The sequence below is a fragment of the Berghia stephanieae genome, chromosome 8 (assembly GCF_034508935.2).
Source record: "Berghia stephanieae isolate SIO BIC M18660-M18661 chromosome 8, UCSD_Bste_1.3, whole genome shotgun sequence".
NCBI lineage: Eukaryota > Metazoa > Mollusca > Gastropoda > Nudibranchia > Aeolidiidae > Berghia > Berghia stephanieae.
The window spans coordinates 15521563-15544613 of NC_088367.1; the positions used below are offsets into that span (position 1 = coordinate 15521563).

Sequence of the window (23051 nt, forward strand, 5' to 3'; positions counted from 1 at the left end):
GTAAGAAAAACACAATAGTCAGCTTAAAATGCATGTCTATTGACCCCAATTACAAGTGTACGAATTAAACTACATGTCTTTTTCGGGAAAGAGCGTCTAGTATCCAAAGTCTTCACTGTGTCCTAAATTAAAATAATAAACTTGAAAGTAAGTAAAATTAAATAAATAAAAACTGCTAAAAGTCGATCAAACTTATCGAGTCACCAGCAATGGTGTCAACCTGTTGAAATTGAAGATTAAGAATTTTTTGCCACGGGAGTAAAAAAAAAAAAAATTAAAAGAAAGAAAGAAAATATTATGCCTAGAAAGGAACTCCTAACTCACCCCACCCCGGTTACAGTTACGCTGTGCTAAAACAGCCGGCCACCTCGCCTTCTCGCGCTCGGTCAAAAGTTTAGCCCTTATAATCTCTCCCGGTGTACTGTATACACAGCTGTGTATTCGGTACACTGGTGGACGGAAAACACAGTTGTATATTCCACTGGTGGACGGAAAAGATAGTTCCAAGAAAAATATTACACATTTGGATTTTTGTAACCAAGACTAACGATAAGTATTGAATTATAAGCTTCAATTTATTAGACGAAGACAGATACTGTGGACGTTTCGAGTTTCCCCTTTATGAACAAAACACAATGAATTAAACAATAAGGACGAATTAAATATGTGTAAATATGTGTAACCAAAAAAACAAATTGACCAATCTGACAATTCTTTCGCTGCTAATTGACTCTCCCTGATACGTAGCTAATCAAAACAATGGTAAAAGAAAATGACAGTTCATTTCAATTTACTTTCTTAATTTTTCATTATAAATTTACCAGAAAATATATGATAAACAACTGTCCACGCTGTTAGTATTAGACTTTTTTCTTGACTTGTTTTGTTACCATTTAAAAAAAATGCAAAATTGATTTGGCTCCTTCGTCGGCTCCTTCACATTCCCACAGTTCCCCACCTGCTTTCACTTTTTACTTCCGCTTGTTAACACTCTATTCTGCTATAATTTCTTATGTTTGCAAACATTGTCAATAATCAATGTTGATATCGAGATCGTTTTTAAAAGTTTAGTCTTGATTATTTTTTTAAGTTGGGGAGCATCAAGGGTACGACTATTATATATTATATTTTACTATTGATTAGCTAACCGTTTGCCTGTACTCTTTATGATATGGTGGCATACGGATTCGGCTTCTGATTGATTCAGATTCTGTCCACTGAACTTGAACTTGAACTGCCACTTGACTCTTCGTAACTTAACTAGGGAGTTAAATAGAAATTCTAAATGTACCTCACACGCTTGAAACCAATATCATATGAAAGAGCTGGCAACACAGATTACAAAACAGTTTGAATTTTGTTTCTATCTTGATTAGAAATGTAGTTACGGCAGTTCAAAGTCTGAAATTTCAGACCGATTTTTACCCCAAAATTACCATTGCAAAGTTGTGACCGAAAACGCGTGATGTTAATAAAAAATGGTTAAAACAGTCAATATGGAGTTCTTATCATATATTGTATACCAAAATGTTCGTCTTATCGAGGACAATGCATTTACATTAATAAAGAGGAAGATAAACATTTAAATTTAACACATTATTACATAATATGACGCAAATGTTACATAATCAAAAACTCGGCTAGACGTAAGAAAGCATTTGCTCTATCACTTTTGGATTTATCCCCAATATCTCACTGAAACAATTGCAAATAATTACCCTCTTTTAATTAATACATAGAGAATAAAAAAGGGTTTGAGAGTAAATGAAAAGATATAATGTTGTGTAATGACATAATGAGTTTATTTTTACCTATGGCAATTTAATTGCATATAAATAAAATGGTAGATTGAAAGAGTTCAAATAAATTGAAACAGATTCCCTATTATAATTAGAAGGAAAGTTATGGCTTTTAATACTTTAAAAAATTCTGCTGAACCACTTTGGGTTTGTTGCTATTACATCATTTGAACTGACAATTAATATAATTTTATTCCCCCCCCCCCTCCTTTCTCTCTCAATGTGTAGGGTTGTCAAAATTTATAACTAGTAGAACTTCTTACCATAATAATTAATAAGGCTAAGGCCTTTAGAATATGGATACAAAATGATAATAACCATATCTAAACATATGAGAAAGAAACTTGATGGAAAAATAAATTAAAATCAAAGCAATTGGTATTTTTAAAATATCGATATTATTAATATCGGATTTCACAAAGAAGAAATATACGAACTTTTAAAACAAAAACTATAAAATGCCCATAAATAAAGTTGGAAAGTATGTATTAAAAATAAAAACATAGTAAATAATAGTACTGAAAATATTATGGACTAAATTTAACATAATACATAACTAAATTTAAAATATCGATATCGCCCGGCAGCCATGATGAGAAGATAATGTAAACATGGCATTTCGGCGCAGAGTTAAAAGGTGTCTGCGCATCGATATAGAGCCCTGAAATTTGGCATGAATAAAGTTTAGATGTGATTCTAAAAACAAGCGTTTAAATTTTAAAAACACATGCGGTAAATAAAAAAATAAATGCATTTGAAAATTGCCAAATTTTAACTTCATATAACTTCTGGAATTATTAATGGATTTTTCCTTAATTGGCACCATTTAAAAGGAAATTGAAAGACGAAAATAATGATACCAAAATATCTGCGATATTCCTCTTTATAACGAAGTTATGCATCTTTAATTGAACCCCCCAAAACGCGAACGGCAATTTCCAGTCACAACTTTCCTATGGGCGAGTTGGGTCAAAATTTGACTGCAACTGCTGCTGCTCACTAAACTGCCTAACTTAACTCTAAATCAAATATTTATTAGAGTTAGAGACGACAACTCAAACTCCAGTCAATACTCTACCATTATTTACAAACTTTCGTTTGTTTAGGTTGAAAAGGTTGGTTTTACATATGTGGACGAGCTGGTGGACAAGTCAAGGGTTAGAATTAGAATTAATTAATAATAATAATAATGGTGCCAATTAAGGAAAAGATCCATTAAAAATTCCAGAAGTTATAAGAAGTTAAAATTTGGAAATTTTCAAATGAATTTATTTTTTTATTTACAGCGTGTGTTTTGAAAATAAAAACGCTTGATTTTAGAATAACATCTAAACTTTATTCATGCCAAATTTCAGGTATGCGCAGACACTTTTTAACTCTGCGCCGAAATGCTATGGTTTACATTATCTTCTCATCATGGCTGCCCGACGATATTTTAAATTTAGTCCGTAATTTTTTCAGTACTATTATTTACTCTGTTTTTATTTTGAGTACATACTTTCCAACTTTTTTTAATGGGCATTTTATAGTTTTTGTTTTAAAATTTCGTATATTTCCTCTCTTTGTGAAAATGTTATGTTAGTTTTATTTTAAAGGCTGAAAAATATACTTATCTTTGCCTTTTTTATTTACTGGCTGATTTTGTGGCCCGAAACTATTGCAGATAGTTATCACCATTTGGATTTCGAAAATGGCCCTTGATATTTGAGTAAGGTTTTTTCCTGGGATAATTTCAAGACATGAGGGATAAAATTTGGGCCTGAATTCTATTTTGATAAAAAGTTAAAGATGTTAAATTATGTGCACCAACAAGAAATTTGATTTGTTACTATTTGATGTTTTAAATTGTTCAAAGCTAAATTATTATACCCCATTTTATCCACGATGAAAAAGGATATTTAATTGGCCCTTATTTAAACATAAAGAAACACCAAATGATAGGGCAATTCGTCCTATATAGAAAATGAGACATAAATGATTTTTTAAAGTCTACCATGAACAGAAAATCTATGGATCTTTTTTCCATCACTAAGAATTGGATCACAGCCACTTGGCTATTTATTAGTTCACTGCTAGAGTGCCAAATGGACGGTTACCAAAGTGCAATGCACCTTGGTTACAATAAAGTGGATATGACTGGAGGTCATTTTCGAAATAGCAGGTTTCACTGAATTTGAGGTTTTGCTTTTGGTAACCTTTTAAGTACTAAAAGTTGGTGATAAAAATGCAAGCAATAAGACATTCATAAGTTGACCCTTAACTCCTTATTGACTTGGTTAATGGGTTAAGATTAATGGGTCGTCTCACCCCCCACCCCCCTCCCTCCCTAGCAGTCGTTATCTCAGATATTTAATTTTCTTACTCCATTCTTCTTCGCACCTTGTCATTATCCACAATGATACGCATACACACCCAACCTACCTTGAGCACACAGGCACATAGAGAGAAAAGTCATCCCATTGCGATGTCACTGTATGAGTGTCGTTGCGGCTAGCACTATCACTGGATCATGCCACCTCTTGAAACACACACACAATGCCCCTACCCCTACCGACACCCTGAGTAGTATTAGTATTAATGTATTATGATTTGAAAGTGGTCTACCAGACTGGCGTTGTGGAATAAAGCTCTCTGAGTTTGGAAAGCGGTCAAGATTTTTTAACATGACAGTCTGGTCTCCAGCAGGCATGTTTGATAACTTCATTGTAGCCAATGTGTGGGGTTATGAACTTTGTTGAGTGTAAAGGTAACTTAACTAAATAGGGAAAAAAAAACAGATTTAAAAAGTTTTCATTGAATCTGTGGTTTTGTTGGATTCAAGGTCGCTGTATCCGAGGTGTAATGATGACTATTATTAGGTACGGCAAATCCTCTTATCGAGTCATTGCTTTATTAGCAAACCGAGAATTTCAACTCAAATCGTCACGCTCTTTTTCTCATCTTCAGTCCGTCAAATAAAACGTGTTTGGTATCAAATTAAATCTCAAATCTTCATCTTTTAAAAAATGTTTATGCTTTTTTCATAGGATTTGCCGTTATTTCATGGCTTTGAGTTGAAGAAGAGGAGTAAACTCCGATTTTTGAACCGGCGCTCCGCTACTTGAACACCGCAACTGACGGTCGTCTTTTCTCTCCGCTCGGCTGATCGCGTCAGTACTATTAATAGTAACGTCAATGGCTGCACCAGAAAGAAAATTGAACAAGCTTTCATTCGATACCAGATTCGCATTTTTATGACTTTTTTCAAAGTTTGAAGTTTCAAGTTAAAAACTTTAAATTGATAAAAAAATTAAGAAAAATTTGAAAATTTGGACGATTCTGATATCAAAAGAAAGTTTTAAATCTCAGCTTTAAAATGATGTATACAAAAGCAAGATTTATAGCTTTGCGTTCACCAGCCAACTGAAAACGAAACTACAACTACAACATTTGCCGTATTCACTTCACTCATACGCCGGCTCAGGCAAGGGGCACAATCGCTGATATTTCGTAACTTCGCATTGAAATTGACAATTTTGGCTTTGCAGCTACTTTGGGGGCAAATTATTTCTATTTTACTTAGAGTTGAGCTCAGGAAAAAAATACACATATTTTTAATAAAAAGATGTGTATTGTTAGAAAGTTACAGAGGTCTGGCTTGAATATACGGCATTTTGAAAACAGACAAAAGGTTGCTTTCAAAGCAGCCCAAATTTGGGCGATTTTCTACAAATTTCGAAATAACATATCTTTTTAAATTTTTAACCAATTTTAATAATTTTTATACCATTTTAATCAGGAAAAAAAGTTCTACTTATTGAATGCAACTTAAAGACAACAATTATATAATCTAAATTTGGGTTTTCCGTACCTACTATAATTTGATTAGAAATGAATTAGAAACTTATGCTTTAGATACAAATTTTGAACTGATTTTTGGTGACAGTCTTTCACAGTTTGTCGAAGTCAGCAAGAGTGAAGTCAAAAACTTTATTCTCTCGGCTGCTTCAAAGAGCTGTGAGTTAGATCCGATTAAAACTGACATTTAAAAATTATGCATAAAAGAATTGATACCATCCATCACTCTCATCATGAATAAATCACTTAAACTGGGTGTCGTGCCTGATGTCTACAAAATTGCGTATGTTAAACCCTTACTGAAAAAAAATTAATCTTGACAAAGAAAGTCTATAAAACTATCGTCCTGTCTCTAACCTTCCCTTCTTATAAAAAATTATTGAATAACTAGTTTCATGGAAGTGGACGAAATCTTTCAGTCTGCCTATATAGAGAAAACCTGCACACTTCTTAACATTCTTGATTTATCATCAATTTTGACACTATTGATCATGACTTACTGTTAAAACGTTTAGAAATAACTTCATTCAAGATCACACATGTGTTAGTGCAATGATCGTCACAATCAGGCCTCAGCATTATGGCCTTTGCATACATTTACCACATTACTAAGATATGAATGAGTACCTGGCTATGAGCAGTGATGTATATTGTAATAGTAATAGTGCTTTTGTGCAAATTGTATGCCTAAAATAGGTGTTTTACACTAAATAAATCTGATAATTATTTGTCTTCGCCGTTTAGATAGAAATCACCATATCTACTAAAAAGGAAAACAAAGTAACTTCAGAGATGCCTGCACTCCTGGAAAGGCCCAAAATGACAAGGGCCATGTATGAGGCTTTGAAGCGGCATATCATGAGAGAAAGGGAGAAAAAGAAACGAGGTATTGACAATGGCAGATTTTCTTATTTTTCTAATGAGAATTCATTCATTTTTTAAAAGCTTGATGAAAAAATAAGAATATTAAAAAAATCTTACATGATATTTGTCTTTTTTATTTGTTTATTTTATAAATTTGTTTACAAAAATCATAATCTTATTTTGTGCTGATTTTTAAAACCTTGAACAGTTTACTCTCACATTATAATCTTAATTTCTTTTAACCAAGAGATATACAGTGATGTGGCTGAGTCGCAATCTTGTTACTCTTCTCTTGGTGAAACAATCCAGTTTGTTGTAACCAGAGACTAAAGGGAGAATGTATGAATTTGAAAGAAATTGAATCTTGCAATTAACTCAATAATTATCATTACCAACAGGAATTGGTAAAATGCATCCTGTCATTGACTGCCAATACTGAACCCCATCGGTTTTGTGTTTCTCTATTTCTACTAATTACCGACAAATGATGCTTTAGTACCAGTAATCTATGATTGTAATCGCTACCCTTTCTGCGAGCATATTGAGTCCATTGAAAACCGGATGACTGGAACTTGTAATGTCACAGACCTTCCACACTAAACAAAACTAGACCTATATTTAGATGGACACATTGAGTCTGAACGTTTTCTGTGTTTTAATTTTCTTTCTTTTAAAAAAAAAAAGTTTTTTGATCTATAAATAGAATGTGACTTTCAATATATAGTAACGATATGAAGATATCATAACCAAATGACCATGAAAAATAGATAATTAATTCTCTTGATTTTTTTTTTGGATTTTTTTCTTTTTTCCTGTTAATTAAAAAAATTATGAAAAACCATCGAAGGAATTTAAATTATTCTTTATTTCAGTTTAGTAAGCTTTCTTAAATGTTTTTACTTTAAATTGGTTTTTAAATCATTATTTACTTAAGGTAAGTCTGCCTCTGTGATTTCTTTGAAAATAAATTACAAAAGAGCCTAGTAACCCGTAGTTTTGCTAGGAACAAAAATCTCTGGTAACCAGTAAGTTAAATGATTTTTTAATGTTTGAAAATTTTTATTAAATTGGTACTATTTTTAGCGGAGCAAGAGCAAGACGAAATGATGGAAAGACTTGAAAGGGAGAGAGAACAAAGGAGAAAGAAGGAAGAAAAAGATAGCTTGACTTTGGAACAGACAAAAGAACAGGTAAGCCTTCCAATCTAAAATTAATATTGACATTATATGCTGTTCCTCACAGTGAAAGGGTATCGGAATTTTAAAAAAGAAATCATTCATTCATAAAGTAGACCTGTAAATTCTCAGTCAATTAACTGAAATCAGTCAATTCGTCAAATTCAAATATTTTAAAAAAGGAAAGAAAGAAAGAATTCATTAATCGTAGTCGAATGACCGTAAAGTAACTAGGAATGTTCCACAGCGCTACGCATAGCTCAAGGGCCGTTTATATTTACGATGGATATATTGCCAAGGCTAAGCGACGCTTCTTAGAATTGCAGTGTCTGAACACATCCCAGTGTATTTTTATACAGCCTTTGTGAAATTATCTTTTCACTTTCCAAACCTGTCGTGATCCCAAGTTGCACTGTTTCAAAAATATGTAATTATAAGAATTGAAAACTTTAGTTGTGTTGTCAATTCCATGCAATTCAAGCTTTTTATTCAATTGGTTTTTCATTTTAAGATTTTGGCTCTAGAGAAAAAGATGGAAATGCTTAAAGCTCAAAAGCATGAACTGTTTTCTCAACTTAAGAAAGTCTTGCACCAGGAAGTTGAGACTAGGAGAAGAAAGGAACAAAAGTAAGTAGCAGTTAGTCTGTTTGCCTTATATTCTGTGGTTGACTATGTATAAACTGTTTTAGTGCCTTTTCTGAGAGCTTGCTTGCCTCTTATTTTGTTGATAGTTTTCATGATACAGTGAAAGCATGACTTCCTTTAGTCTAATGAAAGAGTGAAAATGGAGAGGCTTCGTATGGGAACAATACAGACAATGGACGTTTCAGGTACAAACCCTTGTCAGCACAACAATACACAAATTAATGTGGAAAACAAATAAAATAGAATGTAAAATAACTTGTATCGTCTGTACTTAATGGTTGTTGGAGTATGAATGAAATGTTAGCATGGTGTGGGTAGTGGGTAGGGTGTCCCAGGGGAGTGATTGGGGTGATACTGGGAGATCAGTGTGTGAAGGAACAGGAATCTACTAGAAAATAATGGAAAGTAAAAGACATATTAGAATTGTAATATTGGAAGAAGTAGTAGTGATAGAATAAGTAGTAGAAGCTGTTTACATGCACAGACCGTAATCGAAATCGAGTCTATGCCATTACATGCTTCCTGTGTGGGATTGCTTACATTGGCAAGACTGACAAGAGGCTGGGTGACAGATTCGTACAGCACTTGCGCGACATCTCGAACTGTGCAGACACAGCAGTGGCCTGACACTTCAATCTGCCTGACCACTGCGATGTACAGTGTGTGCTTAGTTTTTGCCATTCGGACATTTCGCCCGCCGACGTAGGGAAACTCACCTGATCAAGTCGCTAGGAATGCTGACTCCACACAGACTCAAAACCAGGGTTGACCACCACTAACATCCACATCGTATCCCTTTGCATAATAACCTCTTAGTTAATATTATCTTTGAGCCTTGAAATATGACGTCACTCATACTCAAAACTGCTACTGCTGCTGCTGCCACTTCTGCTGATGGAGGGTTTGTACCCGAAACGTCCATTGTCTGTATTGTTCCCATACGAAGCCTCTCCATTTTCACTCTTTCGTTAGACTTTTCACGATCACAGGCTTCAGGCAGCTCCTACCGTTTTTGGCTTCCTTTAGTGTAAATCCCATGATGGGGTAATAATGTAGGATTGTAAAACAAATTGACTGATGGAAAGAAATAAAAACATACTGTTATGTTCAAGGCTCTTAATAGCCTGATGGCTCTGGATAGCCAACGTGGTGAAATAAAGAATGAACTCTGAAGGCTCTTGTAAGCACTTGTGAACGATGATTTTATTTACATCCTGTTTATATACATGTAGACAAAAAGGGCAAATAACTATAATTGACTAAATAGCGGGATATACAGATTCAAGGGAAATAATTCTTACTTTACTAATTTACACTAAAATATATACATGGTTACATCCCTTTGTTCATAATTAGCATTCATACATCTTTCATACAGGTTACAATAAATTTCTCATTCAACCCTTAGAATCTCAATCATTACACATACAAAATACTGAAAATGTGCTTAATTTTAATTATTCAAAATGCACCTTTTTAAAAGGATCTTAATTTATTTTGCCTTTTTTTTAAAAATTTCAATTGTAATACTAATTTATAATCTTACCTTTCCTCTACTCTCACAGTGAAATGACAACAGTTTCTCAGCCAGCGTATCAACATCCAACTCTGCCCCCTACTCAACAACAGCCCAATATGATCATGCATGGGAGACCTACACTCTACAAGCCTGTCATTCCTGTAATGTTACATCACTCAATTACTCATTTGTTTTGTCTCCTTGTATTTGTAGTCATGATTTTGTGGGCTTTATAATAAGTAAAGCGAAAATAGATATGTGCATTTATTCAGGACATTTCCATGAATTCACTCAGCTCAACACTCTTCACAATTCTTCAATTATTCCTCTAGATATATAAAGGATCAAATCTATTTATTATAATGACAATTATTCCCTTGTCCCAGATCATGGTGATATAACAGGGTTTCACTGATTTAAAAAAAAATAGTATTATTTCACTGAATGTTGGACGTTGAAATTCATGGTTTCACTTTAAAAGTCAAATCAAATTTGAATAATAGTAATGTCTTTATCAATTTCTTTTACATTATTATAATTTGGTACAACTTCAAGGAAACGATTTGTGGATTTTCTTAGTGTGTCAATGTCAGTTTCAGAGCTTTTTATTTCCCATATTGTAGTGAAACCCGTGCGTTACTGATCACCAGATACCCTATTCATGTCTTTAAATTTACTTATTTTGAGTGATTGAACGCATTTTGAAATATAACTCACTTATTCTTTTTTGGTTTGTTTCAGTTTCTTTGGGGGCGTTTTTTGTAAAGAAATTGTTGTAGATCCTTGTTATGGTGTTCTAGTAGCTCACAGCAGAGCACTAGACTCACAAAACAACTAAATGGATTTATTCTAAGGCATTACTTATTTATTTGTATCTATATACAGAGTGGGGTCAAGCGACAGAGAAGCCCAACACCACCTCCATCGTCTTCTTCCTCTTCCTCCAACTACCAAGTGTATCAGCCCCATGGCGCCACAGGTGGGCCAGGGGAAGCCCCCAAGTTCTCACACCCACCTCCTTCGGATGGAAGCAAATACGGCCACTCTGAAGCCAAGTATTCAAATCATGGCGAGTCCAAGTTTGTTCATTCCGAATCCAAGTACCTGCCCCCTGGCACTTCTTTTGGGGCCAAGTCTGCCACCCCATCCAGTCACCTGTTCCCAGCTCAACACTCACAGGCTAGTGATTACAGTAAGATATGGATTTTTTTCTATATTTTAAAATAAACCAGTTATTATTGCAGTTAGAATATGCTACTATAAAATTATCCATTTGTTAATATACTTTTTCATTTCATCATCATTTTGAATTTTATATTTTAAAAAAAGTAATGAAAATTTATTTGTTGTTTTAAGCATCAGTAAAATCTCTTTTGATTTTCATCATGGATTGAGATACCTTCAATAATTTGTATCTCTGTATATGCAAGGTTTAATTTATAAGCTGTAAAATATTCTATGTTATACGTTTTTATGTCATGGTTAGCCACTTAACTTTGTAAGAAAATAGATAATAAATTAAATTCCTTTTATCTGCATATATTATCTAGAGAGCTCATCCTATCAGCCTCCAGGAGCTAGCCACCTTTACGCTGCTAACCAGTCATTTCAGCAACAACAAGCAGTGGCTGCTGCTGCTAGCTCTTACGTCAGCAGGTGAGGCAAGCATAAGGAATGATGTGTTTGTGCATAGTATAATTCGATTTGGATTTATTTTGTTAAGTCTCAGGGCTGAACATTTTTCGCCTAAATGGTGGTTTATCTCCACCCATCACCATCCCAATTCCGTTTTTTAAAAAGACTCACCACAACTACTACATCACGATCAACATCCCTACCACCACTACAACACACACCACCACATCATCGTTCCAATCACCACAACTACTACAACCACGATCACATCATCATCCCTGCCACCACCACTATTAACACAACCACTACCACATCATCATCCCTACTACCACTACTACTACAACCACCACCATATCATCGTCCCTATTACTACTACTACTACTGCAACCACCACCCGATCATCATCCCTACCACCCCTACTGCTACAGCTACCGTCACTACTACTACAACCACCACCACATCATCATCACAACACTACTACTACAACCACCACCATATCATCATCCCTACAACCAATACAACTACAGTGATGCCAAAACTCCGGTTTCACCGGAAAAAACTCCGGTCTGGAGCAAAAAATTCCGGGCTCCGGGCAACTTCCGTCAAATTCCGGCGAGGTCAAATTGTTCCAAGGACACATCCCCCCCCCCCCCCCTCCAACCACCACATCATCATCACTGCCCCTAGAATTACAACCATCATCACTACCACTACTACTGCAACCACCACCACCACCACATCATCATCAGTACCACAACTACTACTACAACCACCACCACCACATCATCATCATTATTACAACCACCACCACCACATCATCATCACTACCACTACCATCACTATTACAGCCACCACCACCACATCATCATCACTTCCACTACTACTACAACCACCATCAACACATCATGATCACTACCGCTACTACTACAACCACCACCACCACCACATCATGACTACCACTACTACTACAACCACCACCACCACCTCATCATCACTACCACTACTACTACAACCACCACCACCACATCATCATTACCACTACTACTACAACCACCACCACCACATCATCATTACCACTACTACTTCAATCACCACCACCACCATATCATTATCACTACCACTACTACTACAACCACCACATCATCATTACCACTACTACTACAACGACCACCACCACCACATCATCACTACCACTACTACTTCAACCACCACCACCACATCATAATCACTGCAACTACCACTACTACTACAACCACCACCACATCACCATCATCACTACAACTACTACTTCAACCACCACCACCATATCATCATCACTACCACTACTACTACAACCACCACCACCATATCATCATTGCTACCACTATTACTTCAACCACCACCACCACCATATCATCATCACTACCACTATTACTACAACCACCAAAACCACATCATTCTCACTACCACTACTACTACAACCACCACCACTATATCATCATCACTACCTTTACTACTACAACCACCAGCACCATATCATCATCACTACCACTATTACTACAACCACCAACACCACATCATTCTCACTACCACCAGTATCTCTACCATTAAGGTTCTGCGCTTTACTACATTTAAAATAAGGAAACTTTGGGATTGTATTTGGCAATGTGTTTATGTATCATAATATAATCCTAATCAGTTACCTATTTAGAACTATACAATATGTAAACACAATGCCAAATACCATTCCAATTCCTTTTTCTTTTGTGCGGAAAGTCCTCTTTCGGCATTGAAATTCCTACGAGTGGTGTCTGAAACTCCTGTGAGCCAAATTTAAAGTTGGCGTCTCTGCAACTATAACCACCACCACCACATCATCATCCCTACCACCACCACCACATCATCATCCCTCTGTTTCTTTGACATGAGTGGAGCCAGCGTATGAAGACATCTCTGTGTCTACACTTATGCAGAGAGAATGTCTGTGCCATTTTTAGACTTCTTAAAAAGCTCGACTTGCCATTTTTCTTGACAATGATATCAATTATCTTGCAGTGAATGAAACTGCGGTGGTATGAAGTCAAAGTTATTGGAAAAGGGCTTTTGTTTACATTTTTACTGTCGACTATTGACTTTTGGATTCACCACTGACATTTTCTTTAAAATCTTAATCCGGTTTCCCACAATTTCAAAGCACCAGGAGATTTTATATATTGTTTTACTGACCTAAAAACTATTGAGAGTGGTGTAAAAAACAAATTTTGAGTTTGAAAAATTTCAGACCATTCTGTTATCCTGCGTGTGATTCTTGTTGAAGAAATGTGCTTTATGCTTGAGTAAATTATGAAAAGTGAAGTCACATTGTGTTTTTTTGTGGCAAGTCTGGTTATGTTAAATTCACCCTCCTTCCCTTTCTCTCACCACCTTTCCAATCTCAGCAGTCAAGCAAGTAGCAACTCGAGCAAATACCCAGGGCCCCCAAGCCAGTCAGCATTCACGTCTTACCCGAGTCACTACGCCCAATCACACCCACAGAAAGCTCTCAACGAGCAGTTCCCTGCTGCGTATCCCATACAACGTATGCAGCAACCAGGTATGTTTGTAGGTTTGGTATTTTCTTTGTTAAATTGATTTATAGTCTTAGAACTTTTTTTTTATACTTGTGAGATTTATCCAAACAATAATTAGCTTGTTATTATTCAGGAAGTAGATGAGTGGACTCCATTGTGCCTATGACTTGTATAGAAAGAGAAGCATTCTTATTCATTGTCCATGGTAAATATTAAGCTTTGTTTTGAGCTGTTATAATCAATATTCACTATTATGAGGATAATGACAACAATGTTGGCTCAAGTTTTCTAATTCACATTATGTGTTCTTGCACCGTTCTTTTTTTCCTTTATTTTATTATTTTCTCTTCTTTTTTTTCTTTTAGGACCAGAATAATATTGTGATTAAAAAAAAACAAAAATTAAACTCGGGTTTTGTTTGTCGATTATTTCTGTTTTCATTTATGCTCTAAGATTGATGGCGCTGAATACTTGACAAAAGTATGAAATGGTTTGATTTGCACATTTGTTCCACATAGGTTACCATGCAGGCCTTGCTTTGCAGCAGTCCATGGAGCACGCTGCTGCAGCTGGTCAGAAACAGACAGGCTTTGAGGATAAATACAAAATGGGACAGGTGTGTGGATAATCCTTTAGCACTTCTTATTTTTCCTTCTTTCTCTCTTTAACTTATTCATAATCAACGTTGTCATCTTCATCATCATCATTGTAATTTTGGTTGTCATCATCATTACCACCTTTCTCACCCCTAATCAAAATATAGACTGTTGACAAATATATTAATTTTCCTTGTTTTCTCACCAATTTCTATATAATATGCCCATGACTTGGCTCTCTGAATATCCTTCTCCACCAACCTCTTCCACGAATCCTGTAGTCTCCCTCTTTTTACATCAAAATGATATTTAATTGTCCTTACAAGCTCCCAAAAACAAAACGAATCTCTTATTTGCCAGCTTTTAAAATGTCCTCTGCATTTTCTTACCTCCCCTTTCATTCTTATTTTTTTTTTTTCTCGCTTCTACAAATTATTTGTCTTTCCTTTTTTCTCTCACCCCCCCCCCCCCCCCCCCCCCCCCCCCCGCTGAAAACTGTATCACTTCCTTATGCCATCATATAGTTGTATCTTCTTAAGATTCAGGAAAAAATGTTGATATCAATTCTGTTTTTGTATCAAACCAGATTCGAGAAATGGTAACAAAAAGTTTATTTCATCAACGTAATGTTAAGGAGGCAATTATTGTGTATATATCAATATTTTAAAAAATAATTTTTTGTCCAGAACCAGATTCAGGTATTGGTGCCAAATGTTTATCCCATTTTCTTAATGTTAAGAAGCAAAATGCTGTGTAATTACCAGTTCTTTTTATGTGTATAGAACCAGATTCGGGTTATGGTGCCAACTCAACAACCAGCTCTAATAAGTCAAGCTCTACAACTACAACAACAACAACAGCAGTCCAAGGTAAGTTGTTTTGATTCTCAGGAGACCCTTGCAGCGAAAGCTAATCCTTGTATCCACTGGTAAATAATGTTAACAATGATTGGAGGGGCCTGAATAAATCCTTCTGTCTCCTCAACATAGCAATGTCGGTGTAGATGTGTGAGTATTTAGGACACAAAGGTGATCTGAATGGGTACCATGGATAGCTTGTTTTAGGAGTGTCTTCCTCTGTTCTCTCTTTGAACTTGTACTCTTTGCCTTACTATTTCATGTGAACTTGTCAGTTTTGACGATTTCATCATCATCCTATTTATTGGCATTGAATTGACCTGGGATATTTAATTTTCTTAGTCCATTCTTCTTCACACCTTGTCATTATTCACAATGATACGCATACACACCCAACTTACATTGAGCACACAGGCACATAAAGAGAGAGAAAAATCATCCCATTGCTGCAAAACTTTGAAAAATAAACAAAACAACGCTTGCTATCTTCACTTGTCCTTGATTGAGACTGAAAATTGATTTTACTCTAGCAGGGACTGGGATCCTTCAATGAGAGGGAAATAGCCAAATTACATGCATATCTTTTTTTTTTTTTTTAAATATTTTTTTCCATTGTTATATGTTTACATTTCACTCTACTTTATACTGTTTTCTACCTGCCGCACAAAAAATACTTATGAAAATGCCCCCACAAATGCAACGTGTAGTAGACAAGATGTTCTTGATATCATTTACAAAGAGTTATGTTATATTCCATAACACCACAATGTGAGCATTTCACACTCATTGTCTATTCAAGCTTTCCTGTTATGACAAAAACGGACAGGAATATCCACCTTGTCATTTTTATTTTAAAAATTAACATTAAATATTGCAGCTTTGGACAACATGGGTGATTCCTGTTGACATCAGACTCAGACATCCTTTTTGATGGATTATTTATATTCCCTCATGGAATACCTAGGCAGCAGGATCTAATTGTGCCATTGTGAAAGGGTGTTATTTTCTTTTTAAACGCAGCTTGTTTGTGGCATTTAATTTTCAAATTTGTAATATTTCAAGTGCCAATGGTGAATTTACCGAGCACGACCTGTAACCCCACTGATTCTAACCAGTATTTTACAAAACAAAGCTGTTCATTTGATGAGTGAAATGAATCTTTTCAGTATTAGAATGGAGTGTGTAATAGATAATAATAATAATAATAATAATATATCTTTATTGTCCTCAAAAAAATGGCAATTTGTCATATGGTTACACATTTATAACATAATACAATACTGACATAGACACATTCACACAGATGCACACTAGTAACATAATAGTCATCAGAAAAAACTCCAAAAAAAAAAAACGGCATCTACATCATCATCATCACCATGATACTGAAGAATGATGCTTTGAAATCAACCATTAGGTAACTAAGCCCGAGATTTAAACGAAAGAGAAAAATGTTGGGTGGCAGACTGGGACCACCAGTTGAGAACCTAGAGTTGCTATTTTGATATCAACTATCCTATCATTGCAAGAAAGATGTCTTTACGATTTTTTATCTTCTTTAGAACACTGGCAGTTTTGTGGCAGGATATCCATCACGTAACAAGCCGGGACCGCCAGGAGCAAATTACCCAACATCCTCTGCCAGCTCAGTGAGTCAGCTGCTTTTTTTCTGTGTCCCTCATTTGTTTCTCTCTTCCCTGTGTCATTTTATAGACTATTACCATTTCTATTGATCGGAGGTAGTTGGTCGCCCCAAATCCTACACATCTCAAATCCATCCGCTTCAAAGTGTGTTACAAAACCTTTAAGTGTATTTACTTTTTACGGCATTTAAAAAAAAAAATTTTTATGTGATCAAAAGGTCTTGAACTTCACATAAAAATCGACATTCATACCAGTCATTATGAACTGTAATTTGAAATATTGTCATAAATAAAGCTAGCCGACAGTGCAGGAATTTGGTTCCTTTTCCAAGTTGAAACCAAGTAGTCTACCACAATATGTCACACAATCTTTTAATTTGCACCACTATAATGAATCGACAGTAAAAATATATTCCTTTATTGCTCGTGTACAATTTTGATTTTAATGATAATCAGGGATGTTAAATTTGTCGTTTACGTAAGTCTTTGCCACTAAAATAAATATTAAACGATTTTTAAGCGTATTTTTCTCCCTTTACACCATGCCCCAAAACCTTACATGCCTCGCTCCAAATCCGAACTGTAAATCCTGGTATCCAAAAGATCATATTAATTTTACAATGTCAGCATTTATATTTCACATATCCATTAAATGTGATTCTAAAATCAAGGGGTTCAAAACCAATAGTAACACCATTTCCATACATGTCAATAACCATTACTATCATGCCTTTTGTATTATATTAATCTGTTTGTCATTTGATAAAGGGGAAACCTGAAATATCCACACCATTCGTCTTTTTACATCAACCAAAAGTGAAATTCTACCATATGTATGACTAAATTTAATGCTGTACGGGTTTGGGGCAAGCCGTGCACGGGTATGAGGCATGAGCATACATATTTGGAGCGAGGGGGTTTGCTAATCTATTATCTGTATTTTAACCAATAATACCTCTTGTGTATTTACATCAAACCAATCAAAAGAGTTTCTCAAACAGTGAAGAGTTCAGTTGAACCTTTGTGCAGCTAGAGCTGTTAGAATTTGAGGTATAGAAAAAAGCTTATGGATTTGGGGCGACCTCCCCTAATCAACAAATCAGTCTATATAAAGTGAGTTTTTCAGTGGCTTGATTAATCTTTTGACATTGCTTTTAACCCTTTAATGGCGAGGTTTGACTTTACTTTAGCCTCATGTCATGTTTTTACATTTTCACCTAGAAATTAACCACAGTGATTTGACTCAGGTTTCCTGGCATCGCTGTTGATTTCCATGGTGAATGCCTGTAGATTTTTAGTTTTAAATACTTATTTGAACATTGGATCAACTAAGCTCTAGCCCCTTGTTTTATGCAGTGAATTGAATATTCTCGCATCCTCTGTGTTGGAAATTGTTTTTTTAAAATCGTATTCCGAGAAACAGAGCATTTTTGGGAGGCTACCGTGAATTTGAGCAGTTCTGAGTGGGGTTCCTGACCTCCCATAGTGGGCAGTGAGGGACTCACTGTGTCTTTTATCCCCCTGTATCTGTTTCCAACATGCTTTCTGTCTTTGTCTTGGAATGAGATTACTAGGTTTTGTCCTGACCCCCACCAGAGTCCTTGGCTAGGAGGGAAACAGTTGAATGTATTGTTATAGTTTTGGGAGATCATCTCCAAATTTTTTTCTTATTATTCTTTGTTATCATTCCATTCCTTCCTCGAACAAATTTTTACCTCGAATGCTGTTTCCTTGAACTAATTTCACCCAGCCAATGTAAGAAAAATTAATTAGTTACTTAAATGGTTTTATGCGTCCAGTGATTTCAACCACTGATGACTTACTATGTCATTGACAGTTACGTATGCGTGTATCTGTCTAACCTGCATGTGTGTGTATGCAGTATCTGTCTAACCTGCATGTGTGTGTATGCAGTATGATACTAAAGCAGACACTCACACACCCCATCGCTGTTTCACATAAAAGGCACCGTTCTGTTTTTTTCTTACCACTTCACCATTAGTTTCAATTTCAATGTCACGCACCATGATCATGGGCGGCTACCACAGTAAATGAATGTTGTGATACAGTTCCACCCCCCCAACACACACATACATGCACACGCACACACACACACACATCAACCCCTTGTAACATATCATTAAAGTAAATAATAAAGTTCTCTTTATTCATCCTCAAGCAGAAATTTGTCTTAGGGTCTATTTTAAGGGAAGACTGGAAAACCCATATGTCAGCCTCAGCACATCGCGACAAATTGAGCTATTGGGAGGCGGGTTGCTGAAGACCACATAGCGCGGTAGATATTCGAACTAGGTATCTTTCGGGTATGAAGCAAAGATCATACCCCTGAGGCACATTGCCACCCCCCCCTCCTCCCCCATCAAATGCAATGGCAATGTATGGTTTCCTCGAACATTTTTGCTTGTCCGAGGAGTTCGAGGAAACCGTGTTGGAGTGTCCGCAAGTTCTTGAAACATCTTCAGGACATATAATTTTTTATCCTCTTCGCTCACTGAACCCTCACTGGGACCCTGCGGTGGCCTTGCAGTGTTGTAATAAGAATTAATACAGATGGCATTGGGACCTTTGATTAAGTCTTCGTTGATTTAACACCAGACCTTTAATTATGTCTTCGTTTCATGGCCGTTACAACAATACTCTATCAATTATTACAGTCTTAGCTGTTCAAGATAGTAGAATCGATACCTACCACTACAGCCCTGACACTTTTGTTACATTTTTAATTGGGCATTGGAAGCACTGATTGATGAGAGGAATGATGATGCAAAAGAAATTCTATCTCGCCAATAAAGGGTTAAATCATGAAAAAAAAAGCATGTTTTAAATGGATACATATGCAATAAATGATTTTTATAGCCTTCTTTTTTATTTTCTTTCCTTTTATTTACAGAGCACTTATTCTCAGGGTGGACCACAGGCAAGACCAGGCTACTCATCCCAGTCACATGGACGTTATTACTAACATGAAGCGACAAGAGCTGTTTTTTTTTATGATCTTGTGGAAGTTATACTATTAAATAATAATTTTGCAGGATTACACTTCCCACCTATTGAGCATCTGGTAAAAAAAATAATAAAAACACGAAATCTTATTGTTTTTCTTGTTTAGGAATAGAAGTGCAGTGAAAACCGAAAATAAAATGAAACTCAGGAGGCCAACACATCTCTTTTGGATGTATTTTGGTTTTGAGATAAATTTGTCAACAAATATAAACTGAAATTAAAATTATTTTGGTTTTGAGCTAAATTTGTCAACAAATATAAACTGAAATTAAAATGATAACCGACATTTTAAAATGATTTTAGTCAAGCTATTTTCGGTTTATTGGGTTATCACTCCTTCCCAGAAAATTTTGGGTGTAAAGCAAATGTAGCTGCTTGAAGCTTTAAGAAGTTCCATCATTGTTTTGTTTTTTTTGTTCACCGTGTTGGAAGTGAAGTGATGTATAAACGATATATGAATCAACAACACAGTAATTTTTAAAGTACATCTAAGTTTTAAACCTCTCTTACTCTTCTCCAAAGTGCTTCATTTTAGTGTCAAATGTTTTTATGATTATTTTTCTTTCAGTTATACAAATTTACCATTTTATCTGTGTCATTTGATACAAATTTCTATCTTGCCAGTTTAAGAATAAAATTTTTACTTATCAAACAAGCAAAGTAGGATAAGATTATTATATACTGAAACGTGAAATATATTATTATATACAAATTTGTTCATTTCCAGTTGCTGTAATTCGTAAATGCATTTTAATTATTATTTGTTGTGATTTTTTGTTTGCCGTTGTTAAGTAAAGAAGTTTTATTTAATTGACTCTCAAAATGTTTGCTTGTTATAACGCATGACACAAACTCTCTCTTTCTCTCACACCCACACATACACACACAAATGTAAAAGTAAGTTCTCGACACTCCTTTTTCTGTCAATGCTGTTCCAAGACATATTTTGGATATATTGAGTTACATCAAGTCAAACCGGCCACTACGTAGTTCTTATTTTAGATACCCCCAGTAAACTCACAACTTCCAAGTCACTTGTACTTGTATTGTAAAATGATGTCTTAAAATGATCACAAGATAGTCGGTTTTAGGTGAACCGGGCCCACCCTTTATGGATGACTACTTCTTTCCCCCTCATGCGTCTTTATGGCTTTATGAGGGGGGGGGGGGGGGGTGAGTGATGTCAATCTCAACCTTAGCACTGAGCACTCTCTGTGCCTTGTGGAAACAGGCACATATTTTATTCTCTGTGACCTGGGCATGTTGATCGTCTAGGTCCATGGACTTGCGTTCCCTCACTTGTCCCTTGTATGGCTCCTTGGAGCCCTGGTAACTGGAGTTTCCTTTTTTATATCTTCAGCCTTTAAGATGCTCACGATCTTTGCTTTCTCCTGCCTGTGCCAAAGACTCACTCACTCTTTTGTCTGAGCGAATCCTCACATCTCCATCAATTCTGCCGGTCTCCTCTCCTTGACGACACAATTCCATCCACTGCTTCCATTAGTCTTTCACATCATCCAAAATCACACTGACCTCCTTCCATTCATTTACTTAACACAGCAACAAAAATAACACCACAACCAGTTTCTCTTCATTAGGCTTACTAAAGTTTATTGAATAAAGTGTAATTTGTAAATACTTGACATTGCATGGATTAAAAAAAAAAAATTGTATTTATTGTCTTCGTAATGCATGTTGTAAAAATAAACATATATAATTTTTAATGTATTTTCTCTTCTTTCTTTTGCTCTCCAAATATGGTTGGCATTATTGCCTGTTAATTTCTAATTAAGACATCCAGAAAAATTAAAACACATTTAACTCAGATGGAACTATATATACAGAGTCCTGTTAGCTTAGCTGGTAGAGCACTCACTTCACACGCAAAGGGGACAAAATCAAAATGGTTTGAAGTTTGTGTTTTTTTCTGATCCCCCTGTTGACCCAGCAGTGATTGGGTAGCTGGATTTGAAAGATCTTATAGAAACTACTTTGCAGTTGACTGGTGTCCTATCCAAAGGGTAACAAGTAATTGCTATCATCAGTTTCACGTCTCCATGGACCATATGGGTCCGAAGGACTACTGATATTAAGAAGAACTGTTTTATACATGTTATAATTTGTTGAAAAGAAAAAATCACTGAGAGGCACTTGGTCTCGGGTCACTACTATCATATTGACCAATTGGGCCATGCTTTGAGTCTAGAAAGGCACAATGTAAATACCGTATGCCCTTTTAACCCATAGAGGCCCGGTGTTTACTATAAAAAATTCCCCTGAGGCCCAGTGTAAGGGGCATAACTCTTAACAAAAAAATACCAACACAAAGTTTAAAAATTATTAAACGAGAACCAAATGACATAAAATTATAATTTTGATTCCTTTTTATAGCCAGATAAATTTGCTTTCGAATGATATATAACATGACATGTTTTGATTTCAATAAATTGGGAAAAAAAAATATTAAAAAAAAAACTCGTTCCCCGCACCCCCATTCCCGTCATTTTCGTCAATCTCGGACTCCGATTCAGTGTCCGAATCACCTTGATCGGGTGCTAACGCCTCGTCTTGTCCATCCCCACCATCATTTACATCTTCTCTTTCTAGTTCGATATCGCTTTCATTTCCAAAATCCTCTTCATCGTCTACACCACTCTCCAAAACATCACTTCTAGCGCCACGCAACAAACTCGTGAGGTACGGGAATGCCATTTTTCTGAATTCGATTACTCACTTGCTATCAACGATATAAACGTGCGGTAAAAAGGAAACGGAAATAGAACGATCGCATTTCGTTTACGATGTTTCCGGTTTAGAATAAAACGAAGTGATTCGTTGCAATAACAAAGTAAACATGATCCGTTTTTTCTCGGGGGCCGCGGGCGATGACGGGCGATGCGGGCCTCAA

The 23051-nt window shown here is 35.7% G+C and overlaps 2 protein-coding genes across 7 annotated transcripts in view; one reads left to right on the forward strand and one right to left on the reverse strand.

Annotated features, from left to right (window-relative positions):
- The window catches only part of LOC144978236 (uncharacterized), a 34035-nt gene extending 24489 nt beyond the window's left edge, over positions 1-9546 (reverse strand). The window contains exon 1 of one of the 3 annotated variants that reach the window (XM_078924051.1): positions 9420-9546. The gene's annotated coding sequence lies outside the window, so the exon portion shown is untranslated. Of the gene's footprint in view, positions 1-4220; positions 4332-9036 lie in introns of those variants that run through there. The other 2 variants (XM_078924047.1, XM_078924053.1) reach the window with 2 other exon arrangements.
- LOC144978237 (uncharacterized) lies at positions 959-21867 on the forward strand. Of its 4 annotated transcripts, none has more exons than XM_078924056.1 (12): positions 959-1106; positions 6381-6522; positions 7584-7690; positions 8187-8302; positions 9886-10000; positions 10725-11031; positions 11390-11495; positions 13895-14046; positions 14542-14639; positions 15402-15488; positions 17039-17125; positions 20031-21867. In XM_078924056.1, exons 2-12 carry the CDS (start codon positions 6429-6431, stop codon positions 20100-20102), a joined length of 1341 nt encoding a protein of 446 aa, XP_078780182.1. In that variant the 5' UTR covers positions 959-1106; positions 6381-6428; the 3' UTR covers positions 20103-21867. The 4 variants fall into 4 exon arrangements, with proteins under 4 accessions (XP_078780182.1, XP_078780180.1, XP_078780181.1 ...); XM_078924054.1 differs by having other exon boundaries at positions 960-1106; positions 13892-14046; XM_078924055.1 differs by having other exon boundaries at positions 966-1106; positions 6385-6522; positions 13892-14046.
- The last annotated feature ends 1184 nt before the right edge of the window (positions 21868-23051 follow it).

Coding starts and splice junctions, on each gene's coding strand:
- LOC144978237 (XM_078924054.1), top strand. CDS start 6,429: ATGCCTGCACTCCTGGAAAGGCCCAAAATGACAAGGGCCATGTATGAG. Junction 14,640..15,401: donor ATAAATACAAAATGGGACAG/GTGTGTGGATAA, acceptor TTATGTGTATAG/AACCAGATTCGGGTTATGGT. Junction 15,489..17,038: donor AACAACAACAGCAGTCCAAG/GTAAGTTGTTTT, acceptor TATCTTCTTTAG/AACACTGGCAGTTTTGTGGC.